Source organism: Eriocheir sinensis, chromosome 50 (assembly GCF_024679095.1).
Source record: "Eriocheir sinensis breed Jianghai 21 chromosome 50, ASM2467909v1, whole genome shotgun sequence".
Lineage (NCBI taxonomy): Eukaryota > Metazoa > Arthropoda > Malacostraca > Decapoda > Varunidae > Eriocheir > Eriocheir sinensis.
The window spans coordinates 9,630,107-9,657,835 of NC_066558.1; the positions used below are offsets into that span (position 1 = coordinate 9,630,107).

Consider the following 27,729-nt stretch of genomic DNA (forward strand, 5'->3'; position numbering starts at 1 on the left):
TTACTCTTTGTATTTATTCTTCACGTTTACTTTTTGTACGTTAATTTTTCATATTACTCCTTCATAATCCTCTGCTCAGCTGATGTAATGTTGACATTTCCCGCCGCTCCGGCATACCAACACTGCCGCCTCACGCGCCTTCGTCTTGTCATGATCGTCACCACGCTGGTAGTCGCCGATACCATGAAAACAGCGACTGTGAGAGCGGATCGAGGCGATGGTAATGCCTGTTACCAGGATGGTAGGGCCTTTGGTTAGGGTGCGTACCAGACGACTGTTAAAGCGGCCCTAAGAGCAGATGACCTCTGCAACAGACTTGTCAGGTCAATACCAAATAGATTAACAGAGGTAATGCAGATAGGGGGCTTCTCAACAAAGTACTAGTCTCAATGTGTATGTGTTTGTGTATGTGTGCATGTGTGTGTGTGTGTGTGTGTGTGAGAGAGAGAGAGAGAGAGAGAGAGAGAGAGAGAGAGAGAGAGAGAGAGAGAGAGAGAGAATAAACATTTGTTAGTTATTAAACCGTATGTTTTGCTAACACCCAGCTATCACCTTCCTCAACACTAAACATCCTCGGTCTATCCTTAACTCAAAATCTCAACTGGAAACTTCATATCTCATCTCTTACTAAATCAGCTTCCTCGAGGCTGGGCGTTCTGTACCGTCTCCGCCAGTTCTTCTCCCCTGCACAGTTGCTGTCCATATACAGCAGGGATTCTCAACCTTCCTCCATAATTTACCCCCTCTACCTGATCTATTTCATCGTTTACGCCCTTACAAAAAAATCATTGCCATCATAAAGGCACTGAAAATTAGAAGATAGGAAAACGTATCTATTATTTACCTTTTGCACAAAATATATTATACTTTGATAGAGAAATTATACAGGCCATTCATATCACACACACACAAAAAAAAAAACTCATTCATACACAATTATTGCAGTTATTTACCCCATACCATTTAATTTTTTACCCCCAAGGGGTAAATTTACCCCTGGTTGAGAATCAGTGATATACAGGGACCTTGTCCGCCCTCGTATGGAGTATGCATCTCATGTGTGGGGGGGCTCCACTCACACAGCTCTGCTGGACAGAGTGGAGGCTAAGGCTCTTCGTCTCATCAGCTCTCCTCCTCATACTGATAGTCTTCTACCTCTTAAATTCCGCCGCAATGTTGCCTCTCTATCTTCTATCGATATTTCCACGCTGACTGCTCTTCTGAACTTGCTAACTGCATGCCTCCCCCCCTCCCGCGGCCCCGCTGCACTCGACTTTCTACTCATGCTCATCCCTATACTGTCCAAACCCCTTATGCAAGAGTTAACCAGCATCTTCACTCTTTCATCCCTCACGCTGGTAAACTCTGGAACAATCTTCCTTCATCTGTATTTCCTCCTGCCTACGACTTGAACTCTTTCAAGAGGAGGGTATCAGGACACCTCTCCTCCCGTATTTGATCTTCCTTTCGGCCACCTCTTTTCTTTCTTTTTTAGGAGCAGCGAGTAGCGGGCTTTTTTTTTTATTATTGTTTTCTTTTTTTGTGTGTGCCCTTGAGCTGCCTCCTTTGTTGTAAAAACAAAAAAAAAAAAAAAAAAAACTTATTTTGTTGCTGAGTTGATAACAGGAACCTCTGAATGAAATCGTAGGCTAATAAATATTTCAATATATTCCTGTATAGCACCTCAAACTTATGATGACGCTCAACAAGACGGTTACGTTAACGGTTAACCGCAATTTTTTCAGTCACTGTATAGAGATGAGCGAGTGCTGTGGTGCGTTGCTATTGCCTGGGGAAGAGTGGGTCTTCTCTTATAATTTATTTGTTGATGTGTATTTGTGCATATGTTGGGAAACAGTTGTGTGAGTTAATTGTAGCTTATAGTTTTGATGGACGTGAGTCGGGACTTGATCACCACACCAGTGTGGAGAGTAATACTACGGTATGTTATCCTAAACTACTAATATTCAACCACCAACCAATATTATGGTAAGTGACGAATGCATCATTTCAGCCGGCAGAGGCAAGTTTGGTTCCTCGGTGGTATCGGAGTTCCTCTTGTTTTGTCTGAAGACCACTATATTAATATTTTATTTAAATATATTGTTATGCCGGACGTGTTACGTGGGTTCCGTGTCGCCGTCAGGAGACTCCGTGGGAGGGAGATATGTAAACACTTTGCACAGTTTCTGTAGTTTAATGTTCTTCCTTAGTAGTACACTTCACTCTGACTCTTCACTTACCACTAGCTTACTATGACTGGGACTGCCCTCCTCTCGCCCTCTTCTCCTATATATATCCAGAACAGTACAGTCTAGAATGTTACAGTATATTTTAGATCATACAAGGACATGTAGCAAAAGTATGTGCGGGTTGGCAACACTTCCCGCCTGGCGCCTGGCCGCGCCCCGCGGGGCGCGGACGCGGCTTTGCTCCCCGCCCCCTTGCTCGCTCTTCCCGGAGCCTTTTAGAGCCCCATGGACGCCGGGGGAAGCTTCCAGCACAACACTATCCCCCCCTCTTAATTGTGATCGTCCCGATCACACACTTAACTATATACAAACATAAGAGAATTAATCAAAAACATAATAATCGTCGTATCGTTGTGGACGCCTGCGTTGTCTCTGTCTTCTGCTCGGTGCCTCCTGCGCGTCTGTCTCCTGGTGCGCCTCGTCGTCGTCCGCTTCTTGGGGTGTCCCTGGAACATCTGCCGAAGCCGGGAGGTTATCTCCCTCGGCTGAAAGGTCCAGAAGGCCTACGTCGTCGTCGACCTCCTCTCGGTCCTGGACGTCCCTTGCGTTTTCGTCGCCTGCTGGGTGTCTGTAGTTGTTCCAGGTGTAGTTTCCCGGACCGTGGTACCTCCATAGACAGTTGACGTGGACAACTTTCGGCTTGGTCCTTTCCGTTCTCCGGATTCGGTAAGTCACGTCGGAGAGGCGTTCTAGCACAGTGTAAGGGCCTTCCCAGGGGCTCTGTAACTTCGGAGACTGTCCTTTCTTCCTCTGCGGGTTGTAAAGCTAGACTTGGTCTCCTTCCTTGAAGTCAACGTGGCTTGCCCTCATATTGTAACCGCGCTTCATGGCCTCCCCGGAGAACTTCAAGGCACCTCGGACTTGATGGTGCACCTCTTCCAGCCGTTCCTCTAGTTGACGGGCAAAACTGGAGGCGTCCCTTGGAAGGCTTTCCCCAGGAGGCCTTCCTGTCAGTAGGTCCACCGGCAATCGCAGCTCACGTCCAAACATCAGCTTTGCCGGTGAATACCCCGTAGTCTCGTGGGCGGCAGACCTGTAGGCCATGAGAAGCGCAGGCAGCTTCTGATCCCATGAAGACTGATCATTGTTGCACTGCTTGGCCAACTCCTGGCCCAACGTCCAATTAAACCTCTCCACCATTCCATCTGACTGTGGGTGCAGAGGGGTGGTCCGGGTTTTCTTGATACCCAGAAGCTTGCAGCACTCAGCAAGGACTGTTGACTCAAAATTCCTTCTCTGGTCGGAATGGAGCTCGTTAGGCACACCGAAGCGACAGAAGAACTCCTCCACCAATACCTTAGCGATGGTAGTGGCTTCCTGGTCAGGGATGGCGTAGGCTTCCGGCCACTTGGTGAAGTAATCCATTGTGACGCAGATGTACCTATTTCCGTTCGTCGTCAGAGGCAAGGGTCCTGCTACATCCACTGCCACCCGTTCCATGGGGGCTCCAACCTGGTATAGTTGCAATGGGGCACGGTGGCGCTTCTTGGGGCCCTTCTTTGCACAGCACACCTCACACGCGTGACACCATTCTTCCACGTCCTTCCTCATGCCAACCCAGTAGAACCTTTGCCGCAGGCGACTCAGTGTCTTCTTTACCCCAAGGTGTCCGCTGGTGATGCTGTCGTGCATTTCTTTCAAGACGCCTTCCCGGGACTTCATAGGTAGCACCGTGGACCAGTAGTGGTCAAGACCATCATGAGAGACCCAGCGTCGCTGCAACACCCCGTTGTCCATCCGAAGAGTGTCCCACTGAGTCCAGTAATTCTTGGTGGTAGGGCTTTCTCTCGAGATTACTTCCCACCCAGGTCGCGTTGACGATTGACTCAGCCACTCCATAATTGGTCTCAAATCTCGGTCCTCCCGTTGTAGTTTTCCCAAGTCTTCCCATGGCACCTCCGCTGTCTGTTCCACTGTAGTGCGGCGGCACATATTCTGGACGCTTTCCCTCTGGTGGTAATGTTGACACTCAGGTTGGCAGGGGCGCAGGCTCAAGCTGTCCGCGTTACCGTGTATTAGCCCAGATCGGTGCACAATAGTGTAGTGATGTTGCTCTAGTTTACCTATCCAGCGAGCAAGCTGGCCCTCAGGGTTTTTCAATGACTTCAACCACCGCAATGCAGCGTGATCCGTGCGGATGGTGAAAGTTGCACCGCACAGGTAAGCATGGAAAAAGTCAAGGCTCTTGACTACTGCCAGGAGTTCTTTCCGGGTCACGCAATAGTTTTTCTCGGCTGGGGTGAGCTTCTTGCTGAAGTAGGCCACAACCCGTTCCATGTCGGCACATGCCTGGGACAGCACTCCACCAATCCCCTCATCACTGGCATCACAATCCAGTACAAAAGGCTTAGAGGGGTCTGGGTAGGTGAGTACGGGCGAGCTGATGAGGGCCTCCTTCAGCTTCTCAAAGGCAACCTGAGTTTCCGCTGTCCACTCAAACTTGCGCCCCTTCTTCGTCAGGAGGTGCAGTGGTGCAGCAATCGTAGCGAAGCCTTTCACAAACCTGCGGTAGTATGAGCACAACCCGAGGAAGCTCCGCAGCTCCTTCACGTTGGTGGGTGTCGGCCAGTCCCTTACCGCAGCCACCTTCTCAGGATCAGTGCGTACTCTAGGCTCGCTCACGATGTGTCCCAAGTATTGGACCTCCTTTTGGAACAGACAGCATTTCTTCGGGCTGAGCTTAAGATGTGCAGCTCTAAACCGGGCGAAAACCTCTGATAGCCTTTCCATCTCCTGCTCGAAGGTCTGGCCAAAGACAATCACGTCGTCGAGATGGATGAGTGCCGTCTTCCAGTGAAGTCCCTCCAGCACCCTCTCCATCAGCCGCTCGAACGTGGCCGGCGCGTTGCACAGGCCAAAGGGCATGACCTTAAACTGCCACAGGCCTTGACCGTAGGAGAAGGCTGTTTTCTTTGTCCTGCTCCGCCATTTTGACTTGGTGATACCCAGACTTCATATCCAGTGTTGAAAACCACTTGGAGCCCACCAAAGCGTCGAGCGTGTCGTCGATCCGTGGGAGTGGGTATGAATCCTTGATGGTGAGATCGTTGAGGGCTCGGTAGTCCACGCAGCACCTGAGGGAACCGTCCTTTTTCCTGACGAGCACTACAGCAGACGCCCACGGGCTGCTGGACCGCTCGATTAACCCCTGTTGCCGGAGATCATCCATCACCTCATCCATCTCCTTGCGACGGGCTGGTGCCATCCTTCGAGGAGCTTGCTTCACTGGGCGGTGGCTTCCTGTGTCGATGTGGTGCTCTACCAGGTCCGTACACCCCAAGTCCAGGTCTCCTGTGGAAAACACATCTGCATTCCTCACGAGAAGCTCCCTGAGCTGTTCCACTTGGGGCTCCTCTAGACACTTGGAGCTCCTGTCAAACAGGTCGGGCAGGTAGTCGGGCAGCTCCTCCTGGGGCTTCGTCAGGGTTCTCCTGCAGACACAGGTTCTTGGTTTCTGGTCGATCTCTTGGCACAACCCCACCATGGTCCCTTGTTTTATTTTCTTTGGGCTGAAGGAGACATTGGCCACTACGACAGGCACTTCCGCTGCAGCAGGGTCTACCAAAGTACTGTCTACAATCACCCCGTTTTCTACCGGGCATCGACTTCCACTCTCTACTACCCACAGGCTAGCCGGGGGGGCACCCGTAATTTGACAGGGTAACAGCATCTCCGACCTCGGAGGAATAATGGTGGTGCGCTTGACCGTCACTGGCAGGTCTTCCTTGTTCACAGTCGTCAGTGGCACCCTCCTTCCTCCTACAGCCACCTGCTTAGCGCGGAAGTCCAGCTCGCACCTGTGGGAGACAAGATAATCCATACCTAGGATGCAGGGGTCGTCCATGTCGGCCACGTACACAGAGAGGAACTCTTCCTTTCCTCCGAGCTCAAACTTCACGTCCACTGGGCCTCTGAGCTCTGCGTAGTGTCCTGTGACTCCGCACAGTCGATGCGGCGTCTTAGGAAGCCGACGATGACTCACCACGTCAGGCCGCACCAATGTGCGTTCCGAGCCTGTGTCGACGACCACAGGCCACAACACTCCGTCAACCTTGCCCTCCACTTGGCAGCTTGTCATGGTGGTTCTCCTGCACACTGATATCTTCGGGGCATGTACAGGACAGACTGGTCGTTGCCCCCGTGAACCAGTCCTTCTTAGTTTCCCGAGTGGTGGTCCCTCGTTGGGGGCACATTTTTCCGACACTCGTTCTTCCAGTGCCCCTTTTCTCCACAGGTCCAGCACTTGGGTCCTTCTCTGGGCTTCTTCTTAGCGCCACCTTTATATTCCTTCTTCCTCTTATAGCATTCGTTCTCGCAGTACCAGCACGTTCCCTGGAACCTGTCTGTGTCGCTGACAGCGCCCTTTCGTGCCCTAAAGCCAGAAGTCGAGTCGCCCCTGAAGCTTGACAAGCTAGACATAACAAGAGACTCAAACTCCATGGCACGTGCCAGAGCTTCCTGCATTGATGTTGGCTTAGCTTGGTTCACTTGTATCTTCAGCTGAGGGCTGTCCAGGGCATCGATGAATTGATCACGCAGCAAAACCGTCAGCAGGTCAGGGGTGGCACCTGGGTATGCCTTGTGCGCCATGCTCTCAAGGTCCTGAGCGAGTTCCTGAAGAGACTCGCCGCGCCTCCTGTTGCGGGTTCTGAACCTAACCCTGAAGAGCTCGTTCTGGGGCTTGGTCCCATATCGTTGCTCCAACGCCTGTGCCAGCCCGCTGTAGCTGCCCTTTGTCGCATTGTCGAGCTGAGCAAGGACCTCCAGCGCCGCCCCTTTCAGGCTAGTGGCCAGCTGTACCGCGTACTCTTGGTCATCCCATCCGTTCCGAGCTGCCAACAGCTCAAACTGAGCGCGGTAAGCCTCCCAGGAGACCTTGCCATCAAACTCCTGAGGCTTCTTTCTAACAGGTGAACCCAGCAGACTCATGGGGCTGGCGGAATTTCTTGCGGGGATAAACTCAGGCGAAACAGGGCTCAAACTACCCCGGACTTGCGTAGGAGAAGCATCTTGGGTACAACTAGCCCCTGCAGGCACTGGCTGTCCGTTTCCAGCCAAGCAGTCTTCAAGGGCCTTCACTCTGTCACTTACTTCTAATATTTCTTTGTGTGTCGTCTCCCGTACCACCTCCATCTCTTGTTGAAGATTTGTGTGTTCTTTCTCCACTTCTATCAGGCGTTGTCCCAAGTTCGTGGTCACATCAGTCATTTCTCTTCGCACTGACTCACTTCCATCTTGTACTGCTTTTAGCTGTTGCTGTAATCCTGTGAAGCGATCTTCTAGCTGTTCTTGGAGTTCTTGGAGTGTTCCTTCTTGTTGTTGCTGTGCTCTTTCTTGTTGTTCTTTGAGTTCTTGGTGTGCTTTTTCTTGTTGTTCTTTGAGTTCTTGGTGTGCTCTTTCTTGTTGTTCTTTGAGTTCTTGGAGTGTTCTTTCTTGTTGATGCTGTGCTCTTTCTTGTTTCTCCCCCTGTAGCCTCAAGGCTTCCAAAAGTTCAGTCAACATGTCGTCCCTCGGGCAGCTTGGGAACGAGTCTCCATGACGAAAAAACAAATGGCTACACTCCTGACGCCAATGTTATGCCGGACGTGTTACTCGGGTTCCGTGTCGCCGTCAGGAGACTCCGTGGGAGGGAGATATGTAAACACTTTGCACAGTTTCTGTAGTTTAATGTTCTTCCTTAGTAGTACACTTCACTCTGACTCTTCACTTACCACTAGCTTACTATGACTGGGACTGCCCTCCTCTCGCCCTCTTCTCCTATATATATCCAGAACAGTACAGTCTAGAATGTTACAGTATATTTTAGATCATACAAGAACATGTAGCAAAAGTATGTGCGGGTTGGCAACACTTCCCGCCTGGCGCCTGGCGCGGACGCGGCTGACGGCTTTGCTCCCCGCCCCCTTGCTCGCTCTTCCCGGAGCCTTCTAGAGCCCCATGGACGCCGGGGGAAGCTTCCAGCACAACAATATTATAACTTATGCTGAGCGTTCATAAATAAACTTCATATATAGTATTGCTCTTGTGTGTGTGTGTGTGTGTGTGTGTGTGTGTCAGAGTGTCTGTGTATGAATGTGTGTGTGTGTGTGTGTGTGTGTGTGTCAGAGTGTCTGTGTATGAATGTGTGTGTGTGTGTGTGTGTCAGAGTGTCTGTGTATGAATGTGTGTGTGTGTGTGTGTGTGTGTGTGTGTGCGGGCATGCGTGTGTGTGTGTGTATGTGTGTGTATTTACCTAGTTGTGACATACGGGAAAAGAGCTACACTCGCGCTGTCCCGTCTCCATATCCTCTCTTATCCAACTTTTCCTTAAAATCATGAATGTTTCTTGCACAAACCACCTCCTCCTCCAGTCCATTCCATAGCTCAATGCTTCTGTTTGGGAAGCTAAAGTTTTTCACATCTCGCCTACACGTGGTCGCCCTCAACTTATTTCCATGTCCTCTCGTTTCTCTCTCGCTCCACACACACAGGTCCTCTCTGTCCAGATTATCCATCCCGCTCGCCACCCTGTACACCACTATCAGGTCTCCTCTTTCTCTTCTTCTCTCCAGGGTTGTGAGCCCCATGCTATTGAGTCTCCCCTCGTAAGTCCGATCCCTAAGTTCCGGTACCATCTTAGTGTCCGCTCTCTGTACTCTTTCCAGCTTTCTTATGTTCTTCTTTTCGTGAGGAGACCAGACCACTGCTGCATACTCCAACCTTGGCCGTATCATTGTAACTATTATTTTCTTCATCATCTCTTCGTCCAAATACAGTCGTCCCTCAAATAATACGGCTTCCAATAGTGCGGATTCAGTTTTATACGGATGGTCATGGAAGATTTTTTTTAGGATTTTTAAATTTCCCGCTCGTCGCACCAAGTAGCAATGGCATGAGTGGCAACACTGTTCTACCAAAACACCTGCTGAAAGCACCCCAATACGTTCGAGAAAAGTGTTCACCTTGAAGAAGAATTCAGATTTAGGAGAAGTTACGTTTTGGGATAAGTTACGTTGCCGTAGGGAGAGCATACCACGTGAATGAGAGCAGTGTTCGCTGCATCTATCATCTTGGGTCTTGATCTTAGTTCGGGAGGTAGTTGTCCCTTTCGGTGCCAACTACAGCCTTTGAAACGGCTTACTCCCTCAGGGCCAACACCCTGAAAATCATAGTGAAAAATAAATTCTTGCCGCAGTAACTGCCAGTGCTCCAAGAGTGCGGCAAGAGTGGAGATAAAGGCTGTCCTTTTACTAAGCCTCGTCGTTGTTATTGTAATGGCGTCTCACTCGTAGTAAAATGACGTACGCTGATCTTCCTGGCGACGTTTAACATGCATTACTAGCTGTCCTGACTGATGAACAACTCCTTACAACAGAAGATGAAAATGAGGCTGCAGTGGTTATGATGGCACAGAGAGGTGAAATGCAATGGAAACACTTATATGTGTTTGTTTTGGCCGCCATATTTGCTGATGACGTCATCACAGCACGAAGGCGCTTCACCTCTCAAAGCCGGGAGCCAGCAGACGTGCCGAGTTGGCAACTCGTGCTGCCGCGTCACGCGTCTGAGATCACTCGGGACGTTCCGAGAGTCCCGATTCCCTCTCTCAAACGCAGCCCAGGAGTGTTTCTAAGGGGGGCACTAATTTTATACGAATTTTCGAATAGTACGGAGATCCTGGGTCCCTAACCCCCGTACTATTTGACTGACGACTGTGTATATATATATATATATATATATATATATATATATATATATATATATATATATATATATATATATATATATATATATATATATATATATATATATATATATATATATATATATATATATATATATATATATATATATATATATATATATATATATATATATATATATATATATATATATATATATATATATATATATATATATATATATATATATATATATATATATATATATATATAGCAGGGGCACCCGGATATGGTGTAGGTTACGTCTACGCACCCGAAAACCCAACTTTCGCCTACCGCATTTAATATAGGCTTTCATCGGCACAAACGAAGCTACTTAAGATCACGCCCGTAAGCCCACGACAACCTTCCACGCCCGCGCATACGTATATATATGAAACGAATGCAAGGACGATATGTTGTAGCCGTAAAAAAGAAAATTATGTAACGGGTTAGACTACATTTCAGCCGCGGCGCCGCCACCCAGCCCCGCCCGTCCTCTTCCCCCTTCCCGCGAGGAAACAAGGCTTCGTGGACCAAACGGTATTCTCAGTGACGAGGAGTGTCTTTGATGCAGCGCGCGAAGCGGCGAGCGGGAAAGAAATGAACTAATTTCCTCTCTTGACGAAGAGGAGGTGAATGCCAGCTCTTCGCTAATATCTTCGCACATTTAATGCTTTATTACAACATTTTTCCATGTTGCTGTATTATTAATTGGGTATAAGAACAATTTAAATTTTCTAGGCCTTATATAAAAAGTCATACAATGCGAGAAACATTATTTTTTTTCTGTTTATTCAAGACTTCACGGTTCCTATGATAATTTAAGCCAACACTGGAACGCACCTCCCAGCCAGCACGCCCCGCCCTTCAGACTCAACTATTCACAACAGTTCTCCTTTTTAAGCGTTTGTAGGGCTGGCACTTCAAACCATAAGCATGAAGATTGCTGGGACAAATTTAAAAGTGACGGACTGACAGCTAGGCTTCGGCCTCCGGGCGAATGTTTCACAAGTCTGTATGAATATGTGGTGGTATGTGGTACTTTGTGCTTGGCTTCGCACAGCCAATCTCCAAACTCGTGACGTCACCTGTGGGTGGAGCTTATCAAAGCTCAGCAATATAGATGATACCATTTTCCACCCACTGATAGGAGCTCTAAGGCTAGATGAAATAATATGCTAACTCTTTCTGTTATAAATCATTAAATCACTCATATCATTATTGACTTTTCAATGCCTATTGAACGTAAACCGCTGCCACCTCCGCAAAATTGCTCGCAGAGAGGTTCATCTTGCTTATTGTTTCCATATTTCTCTCACCGCTCACAAAGATCACAAGCGGACAAACTAGAACAAAACCAGGCAAATTAATACTTTTAATGTTGTGTATTCCCACAGCGCGCATTCGTGGTGGACAGCAGAATGACTAATTTCATCGGGGAGATATTTCTCGCAACACCGGCCAGTGTGGACCTTCTTCTTTTGACCTGTAACGCTTTGTATCGCTTCTTAGGTCCTCCCTCTCCACACTTTTATACTTCACAACATGCACTTAGGGCCACTTTCACAGTCATTTTGTTTGTTTTGATCGTTACCAATGGCGGCTATCGCCGCTATAGCATTTCCACGTGAAACTGGCCGATAGGGTAGTGGCGGCTGCGGGGTTAGTCTAGCCCCGCACTTACCACACACCCTCAACATCTCTCGCTTCGTGTGCAGCCGCCACTACCCCATCGGCCAGTTTCACGTGAAATACTAAGCGGCGACAACGTTGCCAGATTGTTGTACTCAGCCGATTATATATCCCGACATCTTACCCCCAAACTGTCTTCTGGGCTCTAATAACGAAACTCATTTATAGTTATCGTTAAAAGAGTTAGATCCTGATGTTTCTTGGCAATAGTTAGGCGTTAGAAACCGGTAAATACTATGCTTCGATTACGACAATCTGGCAACGGTGAGTGGCGATCGCTGCCATTGGTAATGATGAAAACAAACAAAGTGACTGTGAAAGCGGCCCTTAGTTACTTAACAGTGCGCACTTATACACTTCACCCTGAACTTAGGTGTTTTCTGTCCTTTTCTTTCCCTGCTTTTGCTTTTCTATGCCCTTTTGCTATTTTTCTCTATTACTTTTCACCGTTGCTGCCATGCATTACAGGTCAAAAAAAAAGAAGAAGAAAAGGAAAACAACACCGGGATATCTACAATTTTCAGACTTGAGAAAAAGGGTTTTGGACTGTGGTTCCCCAGCACGGGGTATTCTCTTATCTTGTTAATCAAGTAGTAAGCTAAGCAGCTCTGCCAGTCCATTTTACGAGTCTCTTGGTGGGCCATCTTCCACTGCTCCTCATTCCTCAGCCACTGCCGTCGTCTGTTTGTTTACATGTAGCCGTTCGGTACCCACGTACCCACGCTCGTACTCACAACCGTTTGCCATTCATACCGACAACCAACATCTCGTTCCCGGTTGGGCATACGGGCAACCACGGCTGCCCATAGCCCCAATGGTTGGACACCGCCTTTTAAAACAGCATGCATGACGCCGACGGTAGGTAGACGTGACCCGTACATGTCAAAGCAACGCGAAACTCTGGGCGGTAATGCGCGAAAATCGTGATGGTAAGAATTTAGGACTAAGTGCTAAACTCGAAGATCGCGAAACTCGAGAGGGTACTGTATATATATATATATATATATATATATATATATATATATATATATATATATATATATATATATATATATATATATATATATATCACGATTTGTATATTTTGTATATATATATATATATATATATATATATATATATATATATATATATATATATATATATATACGTATAGCACGATTTGTACTGTAGTGTATATATTTTTTCCATAACAGTACGGGGACCGTGAAGTTGGAGAATTGTGGACCCATCTGCAGGTAAAGATGCCCAAATATTTCTCAGGCATTGAAGTCCTTCCATCCCTCTTGCATGGTGACCTGTGGAGTGGTAATGCGGCACAGACAACAGTCGAACCAGGTGAGTTTCATATTATGGTACTATGTTTTGCGTTTAATTCCTTTTTCTACTGTATCCATCGAGCATGAAAAATCTCTTTCATTATCTTACACTTGGTTTGGTTGTTATTCCCATTTTCCTTCTGTTATCTTATCAAAAAGAATTGCTTTTTGATGACATGTGAGACACTATATTGTGTTGCTCTGGCTTTCTTGGGCGAGAATTTTGAACTGCTGTATTTACCTAGTTGTATTTACCTAGTTGTAGTTTTACAGGGCCTGGGCTTACGCTCGTGTGGTCCCGTCTCCTTATCTGTATTTGTCCAACTTTTCCTTAAAGCTTTGCACACTCTTCGCCGATACTACATCCTCACTTAGTAATGGTTTCAGGGGCTGTGTTCCCCTGTTTTTCGCAAATAAAACTTTAGCAAAGCGTCGGACAAGGATGTTATTTTGGCAGTGAATGTTTAAGACCCCGACCTAATGGGAAAAAATATGATTTGGTGTCACATGTGGATAATGAAGCACTTATAAGAGTAAATTTAGGGTAAGCTTGGCTAAAAGTTAGAGGCACTGTGAGCGAGGCTAGCCCCGCCAACGACAAAAGTGTTGTTGGGTAGTTGGGTGGGGATGATTATGTGAGGAAGGAAAGGTTGGGTATGGGGGAGGTTGGTGAACCAACAAGGGATGAAACCAGAAACTACTGCTCGCTTACATACATGCAGCATGTACTATCAAGAGTCACATTTTCCATGTAAAGGATAAGTAATTTCCTTCGAGTAAAACCGTTTCTCCCCAACTGATAGTCCGTATAAGGAACATCCATATTTACAGTAGATTAAATATTGCTACGGTGTGTGTGTGTGTGTGTGTGTGTGTGTGTGTGAAGCAGTAAGACATAATTGCTGGTTGGATGGAAGATTATTTATACGTCGGAGCTAAACGTCACATCGACGTCACGAGAAGATGAGCGGGGCTGGGCTAGCCTCGCTCACAGTGCCTCTAACTTTTAGCCAAGTTTACCCTAAATTTACTCTTATAAGTGCTTTATTATCCACATGTGACACCAAATCATATTTTTGCCCATTAGGTCGGGTCTCAAACATCCACTGCCAAAATAACATCCTTGTCTGACGCTTTGTTAAAGTTTTATTTGTGAAAAACAGGGGAACACGGCCCCTGAAACCGTTAGTAGTCTGTTCCAAACCTGTATATTTCTTTGCGGGAAGCTATATTTCTTTATGTCTCTCAAGCATCTTCCTTTCCTCAATTTTTACTGTGTCTTCTTGTGTTCCTGGTGTTTATTCCTTCTTTTAGTAGTAACTCCTCATTATCTACTTCTTCCATTTTGCTCAATAATTTATAAATTTGTATTAGATTTCCCCATTCTCTTCTTTGTTCTTGTGTTGGTAGCTCCATCTCCTATAATCTCTCTTCATATGTCAGTCCCTCCAGCTCTGGAACCATTTTATTTGCCATCCTTTGTATTCTTTCTAGTTTTTTTATGTTTCTTCTTTTGGGGAGACCATACCGCCTCCTCATATTCCAATTTTGGCCTAATCATAGTGGTTATTAACACTTTCGCGCACGTGGACGCGACATACGTGTCACTATAATTGTCTGGTCAAAAAGCACGGCTTAAGATTGACGCGACTGTTCTGTCACGGGGACCAAAAAATTCACCAAAAATTCTGTAATTCTCATTGACGTGTAATACTTGGTCTTTAAACAGGCTCGAGGTAAGCTGATAGACCCCTCTTGCTGGGAAATTTTCCTGGGTGACAAAATAGAAAATCTCTAAAGTTGACTCTCTCTAGCGGTCGCGGACTGGTTAGTGTGTGGCGGGGGGCAGGGTTCAATATTTTTATTTCTTTCAAGCCTAACTAATCAACTATACGTCATATAAGAAATCTGAAACTACCATTGTATAGATAATAGTCTGTTCTTTAAGATGAAACCATAAAAATAAAAACTAAGTTTTTAAAAACAAATTTACGTGTACGCCTATAGCGCCGGTAGGCTTGCTTGAGGGGCCTGGATGGTAGTCGGCCCCAGCCCGTCATGGCGCAGGCAAGTGTTTATAGTAGCGCCATCTTATGGAGATAAGTGGAAAAAAGTTCACATTATTTTAATAAATCGTGTTTTCGTTTTTTTCAAATATATGACTGTTATAATTAGTGTATCAAAATTCCGTTTGTTGCGCTAATTAGCTCATAAATGTCCGCTTCTTGTGTTATAGAACACAATTTGTTATATTTTTACTCCTTCTATGTGAAAATGTGAGTTTATTATTTCAGAAATCGATTCGCGTCACTTCAACTCACGATATCTCGGTAAAATATAAAACAAACATTATTTTTTCTCTTTCCATATGAAAGAGCTTACAATTGACAGTGAAATGTATGTGGTTTCATGAAAGTGAACTGAACAAAAGATTCGATAAGCGAGTTTTGAAAAAAATTATGCCGCGCGCTTAAGGTAACCAGTCAGGTGTGCGTTTTGGACGAGAAAATCAGATGGGAGGGTGTGCGCTAAAGTGTTAACTTTTTCATCATATCCTTATCCATGTAGTGGAATACTAATCCTATCTTTCTCACCATATTATACGTATCACCGAGTATCCGATTAACATGACTCTCAGGCTGTTGATTATCTTGTATTGTCACTCCCAGATCTCTCTCTTCTTGAACTTTCTTTAATATTTCTCCATTCTCCATTTTATATGTCCATTTTAGTCTCCCTTCACTCTTTCCCATTTCTATTACATGACATTTCTACACATTGAATTCCATCTTCCATTCAATACTCCATTACCAAATCTTGTTCAGGTCATCTTGCAGAATTTCACAGTCTTTACTGTTTCTTATATGTCTTAGCAGTTTTGCATCATCTGCAAACAGGCTCATATAACTGCTTACTTCTTCCAGCATATCATTTACGTATACAAGGAAAAGTACTGGTGCCAATACCTATCCCTGAGGCACTCCACTCTCTATAATTCTCCATTCTGATTTTATGTCCTTTACCACTCTTCTCATCTCTCTTCCCCTTAAGTAGCTTTCCATCCAGTTCATCATTTTCCCTTTCAAACCTCCTCTATTCTCCAGCTTCCATAGCAGTCTTGTATGTGGAACTTTGTTGAAAGCCTTCTTCAGGGCAGCATGTGTCCATGCTGCTGGTGTCATGAAAACTATTTGCCATTTTCACACAGAATACTCACTATCATTTGTTTCCTTTGTTGCATGTCCCAGCTTAAGCAGACTAGTTATCTGTATAATGATGCAACTGGATAGTGTTTTTCCCAAAAATTAAACTCAAACTCATATAATCTGGAGTAGGTAAAGGCCACGTTGGGAGGAGAAGGAAAATAAAAAAAATAAATGCAAATCAGCAAGACAGTCTCTTCTCATCCTTGAAGTCTACTCACTCATGTCAGTGCAAACTACACTATAGTCAAACCATTTCAAATAGTCCGTTGAGGCCTTGGCTTCTGTGGGTCATTTTCTCCACTGTGCTCTGCCGCAGAGTCCCAACACCTATTTATTCTCATATGTTACCTATAGCTGACATATGAGATGAAGAGATAGGTGTTGGGACTGTGTGGCAGAGCAGAGGGGAGGAAAGAACCTGCGGAAGCTACTGCCTCAATGGACTATTGATATGGTTTGATAATAATACATTTCATACTATGTATAGAACGGAAGTAAATTTACATCATTACAGTTTGCTGCCAGTGTCAGCTTGCAAATTTGAATAATGAGAATTGTGTGTTGTTAATGTTTGTTGACCTTCACAATGCTGAAGACGAGTCAAAAGTTATAAATGCTTCAAATATGTAGAACATAAGAGATTTTGCTGGCATGTTTTCTGAGAGAGAGAGAGAGAGAGAGAGAGAGAGAGAGAGAGAGAGAGAGATTTACATAGATTTACATAGAAAATCAGACCACACAGACCCCATGGTCCAGACTAGGTGGTCTGTCCTTAAACCTAAGTGATTCTACATTAATCAGATGGCTCCAAAACATTGCATTTCAACTTAAGTTAATATTAAGTTGAAGGAAGTGACGGTCGAGCTTGTTTTTAAAGGAGTCAATCGTGTTACATTGGACCACTGAAAGTGGGAGCTTATTCCATTCTCGCACAACAACGTTGGTGAAGAAAAAATTGGTGCAGTCTGAATTTACTTGTCTACATTTGAGTTTTACGCCATTGTTCCTCGTATGCAAAGTGTCATCGATCATAAGCAATCTGTCTACATTCGTGAAACATTAAGTAATTTAAAACATTCGATCAGTTTTCCTCGGAGGCGACGTTTCTCAAGAGAGAAAATGTTAAGGATGGAAAGACTTTCTTTATAGGATTTGTTGCGCAAGGAAGGGATGATTCTTGTTGCCCGACGCTGAACACCTTCTAATTTAGCAATGTCCTTTGCATGGTGGGGAGACCAAAACTGTACCGCATATTCCAAGTTGGGTCTGACTTAACTATTGTAGAGTGGAAGTATTACATCTTTATTCTTGAATAAAAAGTTTCTTTTAATGAAGCCCAACATTCTGTTCGCTTTATTTGCTGCATCGATGCATTGCTGTGAGAATTTGAGGTTTGACGCGATTTTGACCCCCAAGTCCTTAACGCATTGAACGCTTTTGAGTTTAACGCCGCGCATTTCGCAATCGAACTTCTTATTCTTGTTCCAACTTGAAGGACCTGGCACTTTTCTACGTTAAAGGGCATCTCCCATTTATCCGACCAAGCTGAAATTTTGTGCAAATCCTCTTGGAGGCTTTACCTGTCTTCGTTAGTGTGAACTGAGTTTCCAATCTTTGTGTCGTCTGCAAATTTACTAATGCGATTATTGAGTCCAACATCCACATCGCTGATGTAAATAATGAAGAGCACTGGGCCAAGAACCGAGCCCTGAGGGACGCCACTAGTGACCGGTGCCCACTCTGAGTTAAATCCATCAACCAATTCGCGATCCATTGGTGTACTTGACAGTCAATACCTATTTGCTTTAATTTGTAAAGTTATTTATGATGTGGGACTTTATCAAACGCTTTCTGGAAATCAAGATAGACTACGTCCAGTGATTTGGTTACGTCATAAACTGAGAAGAGGTCGTTATAAAAGGTCAATAGGTTTGATAGGCAGGATCTTTTGTTACGGAAGCCATGTTGTGAGTCCCCAATTAATGAGTGGCTTTCAAGGTAACTCACAATTTTGTCTCTAATTATGCTCTCAAGTAGCTTACCTACAGCTGAAGTTAGACTAATGGGCCTGTAATTACCTGGTAATTTTTTGTCTCCATTCTTAAAAATCGGTGTCACGTTAGCCTTTTTCCAGTCCGAAGGGATGATTCCTTGTCGCAAGGACATATTGAATACGGTTGTGAGGGAGGAGAGTATTTCGCTCTTTGTATCTTTAAGCAGTGTAGGATATACTTTGTCAGATCCAGGACTTTTATTTGTTTTAAGTGATTGGAGGGCTTTAAGGACTTCAACGGTTGTTATTTCAAAGTTAGGCAATGCATGCTCGGGATTTACATTAGTGCTGGTGTTGGTGGTAGTGGTGGGAGGACTGTTATTTATTAAACACCGAGGAAAATAATTGTTTAAGAGGTTTGCAACGTGTTGGCTGTCAGTCACTAGTGCACCGTCACTGTTAACTCCTTCACTACGGTTGGCCAAAACAACGCCCCGAGTCGAATCCGGGATCGCCGTGGGCGTCAAATTTCAAATGTCGCTGTTGAATATAACAAGTTTTCAGCCATAAACTCAACATAATCATCATGTATTATATATGAAAACATGCAGAAATAAATGGTGCACTTAAAGAAACTCACTACGGCCGGGCTAAAACAGCGCCCCGCGCCGTATCCGGGATCACAGCGCGCGCCAAATTTCAAATGTCGCTATTGAATAAAACAAGTTTTCAGCCATAAACTCAACATAATCATCATGTATTATTTATCTAAACATGCAGAATTAAATGGTGCAAATAAAGAAACATAAATTAATTGATAATTTTGAGATGTAAGCATATATAATATAGATAAAATAACTCGTATATTGGCTAAAGCGAGCCAGGATGCAGTATGCGCGTCCTCGTGTTGAAGGGGTTAACCCCTTAGCGACGACTATGACGCTGGCGTCATATAATTTTTTCTAACGTGGGCGATGAGCATGACGCCAGCTCTGGAAAACGAGAAGCCCTCTGGAAATTGAACGGCTCGTGTAACCATGTATTTGTCGATCCTAAGTGACTAACTGGCACCTCTTTTGCCCCTTTGATGACTTCGTACTAAAAATTGTCTATAATTCCTGCCTACGCATCATGGCGTCTGCAGAGCAATTATGTTCCCTCAGCCTACCTGTTTTGGCGGTCTTCCTTTAGTTTCTGCCCGTCGTGTGCGTGGAGAGCGTAGCCTTGACACCTCCACTGATTTACCTGATGTTCTAGATGAACCAATATCTTGTTCACAGGAGTATTCAAAGGGGTGGGAAGTGTAATTTGGAATTTTTTGGGAATCATGGAATTCCAGCCAAACAGTCAGTCCAAATCATAATCTGATTTCGCATTTGAGTTATACGGATGATTTTCTACAATTTTTATTCAATAAGATTAATTCTAGAATAAAAAAACCTACAAAAATTTACCAAAATTATTTATTGAGTTTCACCGCAACTTTGGCTCTCTGTAGGCAGTAAATTTCCAGGTCAAAAATTATAAACTATATTTTTCAGACTCCATTGTGATAAAATGAGCAACTTTTCATCAATATTTTTTTTCTGTATGTCACACCAGTAAAAAGTTGGAATTTTTCGGGAATCTGAAATTCCAGCCAAATGCGACAACCTAGAAAGAAACGGATTTCACAGCAGGGTGCGATATAAAATTTTCTGTAAACATCTTTTATGACTTTTTCTCAGTTTCGAAGTGTATTTTGCAATGACTTTTGCGTCACGGGAGATCAACCGAGAAAAACTTTTGTGGCGCTGAGGGGTTAAACCTGTGATTTTACATTAATCAGATGGCTCCAAAACTTTGCATTTCAACTCTAGTTAATATTAAGTTGAAGGAAGTGTCAGTCAAGGTTGTTTTTAAAGGAGTCAATCGTGTTACACAGGACCACTGAAGGTGGGAGCTTATTCCATTCTCGCACTACAATGTTGGTGAAGAAAAATTTGGTGCAGTCTGAATTTACTTGCCTACATTTAAGTTTTGTGCCACTTTTCCTTGTTTGCAAAGTGTCATCGATCATAAACAATTTTGATTTGTCCACATTCGTGAATCCATTAAGTATTTTAAAACATTCAATCAGTTTTCCTCATAGGCGACGTTTCTCAAGAGAGAACATGTTAAGGGTGGGAAGCCTCTCTTCTTAGGGTTTGTTGCGCAAGGAAGGGATCATTTTTGTTGATCGATGTTGAATGCCTTCTAATTTAGCAATGCCCTTTGCATGTTGGGGAGACAAAAACTGAACCGCATATTTAAAGTGGGGTCTGACTAAACTATTATAGAGCGGAAGTATTACATCTTTATCTTTTAATGAAGCCCAACATTCTGTTTGCTTTATTTGCTGCATCGATGCATTGCTGTAAGAATTTGATGTTTGACGCGATTTTGACACCCTGGTCCTTGACGTATTGAACGCTTTTGAGTTTGATGCCCGTGCATTTCGTGATCGAACTTCTTATTTCTTGTTCCAATTTGAAGGACCTGGCACTTGTCTGCATTAAAGGGCATCTCCCATCTATCCAACTAAGCTGAAATTTTATGCAAATCCTCTTGGAGGCTTTGTCTGTCTTCGCCAGTGAGAACCGAGTTACCAATCTCTGTGTCGTCTGCAAATTTACTAATGCAATTATTAATTCCAACATCCACATCGTTGATGTAAATAATGAAGAGCACTTGGCCAAGAACCGAGCCCTGAAGGATGCTACTAATGACCGGCGCCCACTCTGAGTTAAATCCGTCAATCACCACTCTTTGCTGTCTGTTGCTCAACCAATTCACGATCCATTGGTGTACTTGACTGTCAATACCTAGTTGCTTATAAATTTATAAAGTAATTTATGATGTGGGACTTTATCAAACGCTTTCTGTAAATCAAGATTGACTATGTCTAATGATTTGGTTATGTCATAAACTGAGAAGAGGTCATTATAAAAGGGCAATAGGTTTGATAGGCAGGATCTTTTGATACGGAAGCCGTGTTGTAAATCTTTAATTAATGAGAGAGAGAGAGAGAGAGAGAGAGAGAGAGAGAGAGAGAGAGAGAGAGAGAGAGAGAGAGAGAGGAGATGACAGTACAAAAGTAATATTTTCGACTCGTACTTAGAAATTCGGGTTTTAACAGTTTTGGTACCATTGAAATGTTCCCAGTTTTCTGTGAAAACACTGCAGTGGTATCTCAGTTCCTTCTATCTTTAGTTTTGCTTTGTTTATGTTCATTTAAAGAGCCCCGCCACATGCCACGCCATGTATTTTGTTGGAGCTCATGACTCCGAAGGATTTTGAAATTAGTTTTTTTTTATGTTCTGTTCGTATTTTATAATGTGGACCACCATATGTTAATATCAAGCAATCAAGCAGCTCCGGGTGGAGAGTGAGGCGCAGCAGTGAGTGACACATTCGGTGTCTCCTTAGACACTTTGAGAGGAGGGAGCGTTGACGCTTTGTTCAGCTGCTGAACGCCTTTTTCTCTTGTTTTACTTTCCTCCTGTTCCTGAGAAGAGTCACGGATCGTCAATCGAAGTTGAAGACGAGGCAGGGAGAAGGAATAGAGATTATAAACAAGAGTAAAAGAGAGAGTTAAGACAAAGAGACCCAACAGCCACGTGCACATCCATCGAATGCTGCTTCCTCACCACTCCCATAAGAGGGGACCAGGTGCCAAATAGGCCTGAATATTATATATAGTAAACACTGGTTTGCCTTTCTTTGTCATTGTTACCCAAAAATGTGTAAAATTATGCTGCATTAAGTCTAAAACCATCATGATAGACACTCTTCAACATAAAACTGCTCATATCTCAAAACCAAAGTTATTGACATTTGAAGTGCAATTTCTCTGTTGTGTTTTAAGCTTCTGTAGATATAAAGGTATCACTGGAAAGAAGAAAGAAAGGGAAAACTTTTCAGCGTGAGACATTTTTAAAACGATAAAAACAGATCCCAGTAGATTTTTTACGACACCAGAATGAAAGAAAAAATTGTCACTAAACTTTTTCTTATTTTTCGTATATGATATGTGATAACTAAAATCTGCCATGATGAAAAAAATAGCTATATGTATCCATCATCTCCAGACTTAATTTCTAAAAAGTTGGTTAAAAAAATAGCAGAGATTTTGTAAAGAACGTTAATGTCATTTTTTGGCATTTTTGACAGGAATTATATTTTTATTCTTGCTAAATGCTAATTGTGTCTCAATGAAACTTGGGGATCTTATACTTAAGATGAAAAGACTTATAGGACAACATATCACAATTCATGAGAATCTGAAAGAATGAATGTCACCTCCTAGGTAACTCGTGTCGCCTCCCTACACTGAATCTTTTCTTCACAGAGTATTCTGATCATGTGAGAAAGGCTACCATATATAGCTTACGCCAGTGATGTGCAGGGTCAGTATTCATAGATTTCATGGGATAGTCACATAGAAACTGTGAAGCTTTTAGTGGTTTCTGGAACATATTGATAAAGTGAATGGCAAGGTCAGATAGATTTGGTGAGAGTACTGGACACTACACCCTCACGTTGTGCACTCGCACACAGTTTACAGTAATGTTTGAGTGTGTCTATCACTCGGTGCACAAAGGCGACATGATACTGACAATACTGGGCTGCCAGCCATAGAGTTAGCTCAGTTGTATCCTCAACCGCAGAAATTCACATCATTGTGACACAATCACTGCCTATGAACTGTTGCTTTCCTAAACCTTGCCAAGCCACCGAGCATTAATGTTATCTCATGTCTTAAGGCAGTGTCACACTGGCCGTTTTCCTCCAACCATTGGGAGTATGGGCAATCGCGGTTGCCTGTACGCTCAAGTGGGAGCGAGTTGCCGGTTGTCCGTACAGATGTAAAACTATTGGGGATACAAGCAACTGCGTGGCTGTATGTAAACAAACAGATTACAGTAGTGACTGAGGAGTAGAGGATGAGTAATGGAAGATGGCCTACCAAGAGAATCATGAAGTGGACTGGCAGAGCTACATGCTTTGTCTACAAGATAAGAGAACACCCTGTGCTGTGGGACCACTCACATTAAAACTTCGCCAAAAGGAATTTAAAAAGATGTGAATGGTTCATGATTGCTACTGCTCTTCGCTCATTCCGGTGTCTTGCTTGGATATGAGTGGGGGTTACCATTTTCAATGGTTAATAAAAGCATTTCTCTCTCCATTTGATGAAAATTGTAGAAGGACTCCCAGTTTTTATAGCACAGTTTTGTGATGAGGTTTGGGTAAACAATTCTGCCCTTCCATCTTGGAAGCCATGATCATACCCACAACCGCTTCTTCGGTCTTACTACCATTTAACTGTAGCAACTAGTCCAGAACATAAGTAACAGCAGCACAAACTGCAGCAGCTCTTACTTCTGTAAACAGCACCATGTGGATACAGGGCGACTGGTTTGCTTATATTGTGGATAAGGACAACCAACCTTGGTCGTGTGTGACACACACCCGGAAAAGTTGGAGCTGCCGGTTGCCCGTACCACTAACGTGGTTGGAGGGAAAAGGCCTAGTGTGACAACGCCTTTAGTCTCCCTTGTTTTCTGTAGCTGTTTCAGCTCCGCCTGCTGTTTGACCGTTTTTTGAGCTATTGCAGGGATTGTCTGGGTGCACCCTTTGATCCTGGGCACTTTACTTGGCTAGTGTGTCAGCCTTGCTATGCCCTGATATCCCAACTTGTGAAGGGGCCCATTTTATGGGAATGGTCATGATTAATTTTTGTATGGCTTCATTTGTGATGCGATGGTTATGCATCTTGTGAGTATACTCACTGTCTTAAGCAGGCAGTGATTTGATGACTCATCAACTCTGAAAATGAATAATGTGGCCCTGTAAGGTATGGGTGTTTTGTAATGCTGCGTTTATGACTGCAATCTCTGTCTGTGTGGACAAGAAAAAGTCTTTGGCTCTGATATTCATATTGGTGGGTGTGATAGTAGTGGGAATCTCAGCACTGTCCTCCACAGAGGAAACAAACGTTGCTCCACACTTGACCTTGCAGATCTGCCGAGCTGTCAATGTATGACATGATGTCTGCAGGTTTCTTGCCTCATGGATAGCTGAAGGTCGTTTTGTTTTAGCTTTGCCGTCATGCTGGCATGCTTCACAGGGGTTAAGCAATTGCTGCAATGTCAGCTGTGGCCAAGGGGGAGGGCTCTGTTGTGCCTCATGTGTGACAAATTAACCCCTTACCAGGTTACAAATTCCCGGATATTGCTTGCTACTATTGCTATATAATTCCCCTGGTCTCACTGCCCGTCATGATAACTGGAAAGCTACGAAGACGTGGTCAAGACAGTCGGGCCTCATGAACATTGTGACGGTGAAGCTTGCTGTTATGTATTTGACTCTTGGACAGTAATGGCATACAAGCCTCATCATGCATTTAACCCTTTCATTACTAAACACTCGCAGCGAGTGTTAGGCGTATTTGCTGGTGGTGCTAAACGCTCGCTGCGAGCTCCGGCCGCACTCAAATCTCCTGCGTATGAGTGTTACAACACTATTTTTCACAACACAGGATTGCCAGTTGAGTGGGTTCTTCACTAAATTTGGGGGAAAATCATATCACCCCAGCGCAGCAAATCTACAGACGATTAACTGGTGTATGTTCTTGTCCAATATAGCGGCATTTTTGCATAGCCTCGCCTATCACCTGACTGATTTTTTGACCAAATAGTTGTAAATATTGCAGTTAGCGATACAACCTTGCCAGAATCTCAAGGAAAGATGTCCGCAGTTCCCTCGATATGGCTGATCATCCCGCACGCACTGACGTAAGTGTTCACTTTCATCACTCCCTGAATGTGCATGCACGTTCACAGGAGAGGCATACATAGCCGACTCCTATAGATCTGGGCCTCCTCTCTCCAATGGTGTTTTTGGTTTTCAGTTGTGATGAATAGTTTTTGAGATACAGAGGTTAAGAGATACCCCCCATTGGGCTGCCTGACTGCGCCTGAGGGGATAGTCGCGTCCCGTCCCACGCTCAAAGAAAGGGTTAAGTGTTGGTGGGCACAGTCCTCAGTGCATCACTCTGGATGGATTCCAAAGTTCTGGCATACCTGGAGAAGACGGTGATGAGTACAGAACAAATGAATGAGGGGCTTATGAGGGGTTTATAGGTGGTGAAGAGCACAGTTCCCAGTGCCCCCGTGCCTCTCCGTGATGTCACTTTGGTGACTCATAGGTGACATTTTTCCCATAAGTTTTACATCTTTGCCTTAATGTTGCCATTGTGTGACACAGTTACGTTGAGGTATCAGTGGGTGGCCACCCAGTCCAAACCTTGACTATGGAGTTGGAGTTTACCAAAGGGAGTGTGTGATTTTTAACTCTGAGATCATAAACCCACCTTTAGATCCCAAAAGATCGAGAGATTCATTTATGCTGGTGGTAGAATCCCATCTGGTGTTTTGTAGGACAATGTTATCTGAATATCCAGTGTGTTTTGATCCATCTGGCTAAGAAATAGTGGGTAGGCGGTGGCTGAGTGGTTAGGGTGTTGGCCCCTCATTCATCGCATGCTGGACGACGCGGGTTCGAGTCCCTACACTATCACTTGGGATTTTTTAGTCACCACCGAGTGGCCTAAGACTACCCACATGCTGTCCTGAAAACCACCCATCAACCTGGACTCTAGAAGAGACCGTCCAAGTGAATCAAGAATGAGTTCCGGGGGGCGTCATGAGCCAAGAATAAATGGCGCCACTATAAAAATTGACTGCGCCATGACGGGCTTGGGCCGACCACCAGGCCCCTGAAGAAAGCCTACCAGCGCTATAGGAAAACATGTAAAAAAAAAAAATGTAGAACAGTGAGTAGTGTAAAGCTCATGACTCCTTCCAGTGGCTCCCTTTTCCCCAGTGATTTTTTTTCGGTATTATTCTACTTACTTCACAGTCTCACAGCGGTACTTCTCACACCTCCCATCAGTTAGATCTCATTATTCTACGCATTTTGAACCCCATTTATGTGCGTCGCAAACTGCTAGAAACGCCGCTAGCAATTTTTGCGGCCGCCTCGGGGCGTCACGGAGGGGATTGGGATACAGGTAACTCTCGATTTACGCGAGTATTGTGTCTTTGAAGAGGTCGCGTAAATCAAAAACAATGTAAATCAAACAAGAGGTAGGTTTCTATCGAAAAATAAATATTCACTTCATTCAGTGGAGAGAGAGAGAGAGAGAGAGAGAGAGAGAGAGAGAGAGAGAGAGAGAGAGAGAGAGAGAGAGAGAATATCCATATCACCGAGATATCCACTCAGGCATTCAGCCTCAGCCTCACTCGTGTGAGGAAGAAATGAGACACCATGAGCGACTAGCTAGTATTGGTACTGGTACCGAGCAGTCTGGTACCGGTACCGTACCATATAGCTGGTACCGTTAGTACCGGTACTTGCCCACCCCTACTGTTGAGTAGCGTGGCAGCGTGGGTACTGTATTGTTGTTCAAGTGGCGCACGAGAAAAACTGAGCTCAGCAGTGTGACCGCGACGCCGTGTGAGTCCAGTTGCGTGAGACATCTGGTGGCCACTCCATAAAAAAATCGCGTATAAGTGAAAAAAACGTGTAAATTAAACATTTATTTGAATTTTGGACCCCGCGTTATTTAAAAAACGCGTAAACCAAACTCGCCTAAATCGAGAGTTACCTGTACTTTGTTCCCCGTCTCTTCTCACAATTACTTCTCACACATGTCATCGGTTAGATCTCATTATTCTACGCATTTTGAACCCCATTTATGTGCGCCGCAAACTGTTAGAAACACCGCTAGCGATTTTTTTAAAGTTAGTGAGTTTTTGGCGGCCGCCTCGGGGCGTCGACGCGTCGGTGCCGCCGCCGCCGCCGCAAAATAGTTCGCATTCATTACCTACCTTATGAAACATCACTAGGTCTTCATATATCTTTTCTACAAACGCTTGGTTAGCGATGGTACGCTAGGTTAGCGATTAGCCCACGCATGTGAGACCAGGTCTACCACGCGTGGTTATTTTTTTTTTTTTTAGAACACGCAGACCAACGGCTGCCGTGTTGCGAGCTATTTTGCGGTGGCGGCGGCGGCACCGACGCTTGACGTCAGCGGCTCAGTGTTAGTTACTCGTGAAATGTCAACACATGAGGATGTCCCTCCCAGCCCCCTCCATTGCGCCCCGAGGCGGCCGCGAAAAACTCGCTAACTTTTCAAAAATCGCTAGCGAGGTTACTAGCAGTTTGCGACGCACATTAATGGGGTTCAAAATGCGTAGAATAATGAGATCTAACCGATAAAAAGTGTGAGAAGGACCGCTGTGAGACTGGAAAGAAAGTAGAACTTTACCTTTTTTTCTTATGTGCTGCCTGTGCTGCCTATAGCACCAATAGGCTCTGTCGAGGGGCCTGGTGAATGGCCTCAGCCTATTAGCAGCACAGTTGACTTGTATTTCAAGTGACTTGGCCCATGCTGCCTCTTGGTGCTCCCCTTTACTGAAACCAATGAAGCTAAAGGTTGAGTGATGGTCCGAACAGCATGCGGGTAATCTCCAC

At 44.6% G+C, this 27,729-nt stretch overlaps 1 protein-coding gene across 1 annotated transcript in view; it reads left to right on the plus strand.

Moving 5' to 3' along the window:
* The window catches only part of LOC126982042 (ketosamine-3-kinase-like), a 130,730-nt gene that overhangs the window by 71,611 nt on the left and 31,390 nt on the right, over positions 1–27,729 (plus strand). The window contains exon 5 of the mRNA XM_050833760.1: positions 12,844–12,985. Within this exon, the coding sequence (XP_050689717.1) occupies positions 12,844–12,985 (142 nt within the window). The remainder of the gene's footprint in view (positions 1–12,843; positions 12,986–27,729) is intronic.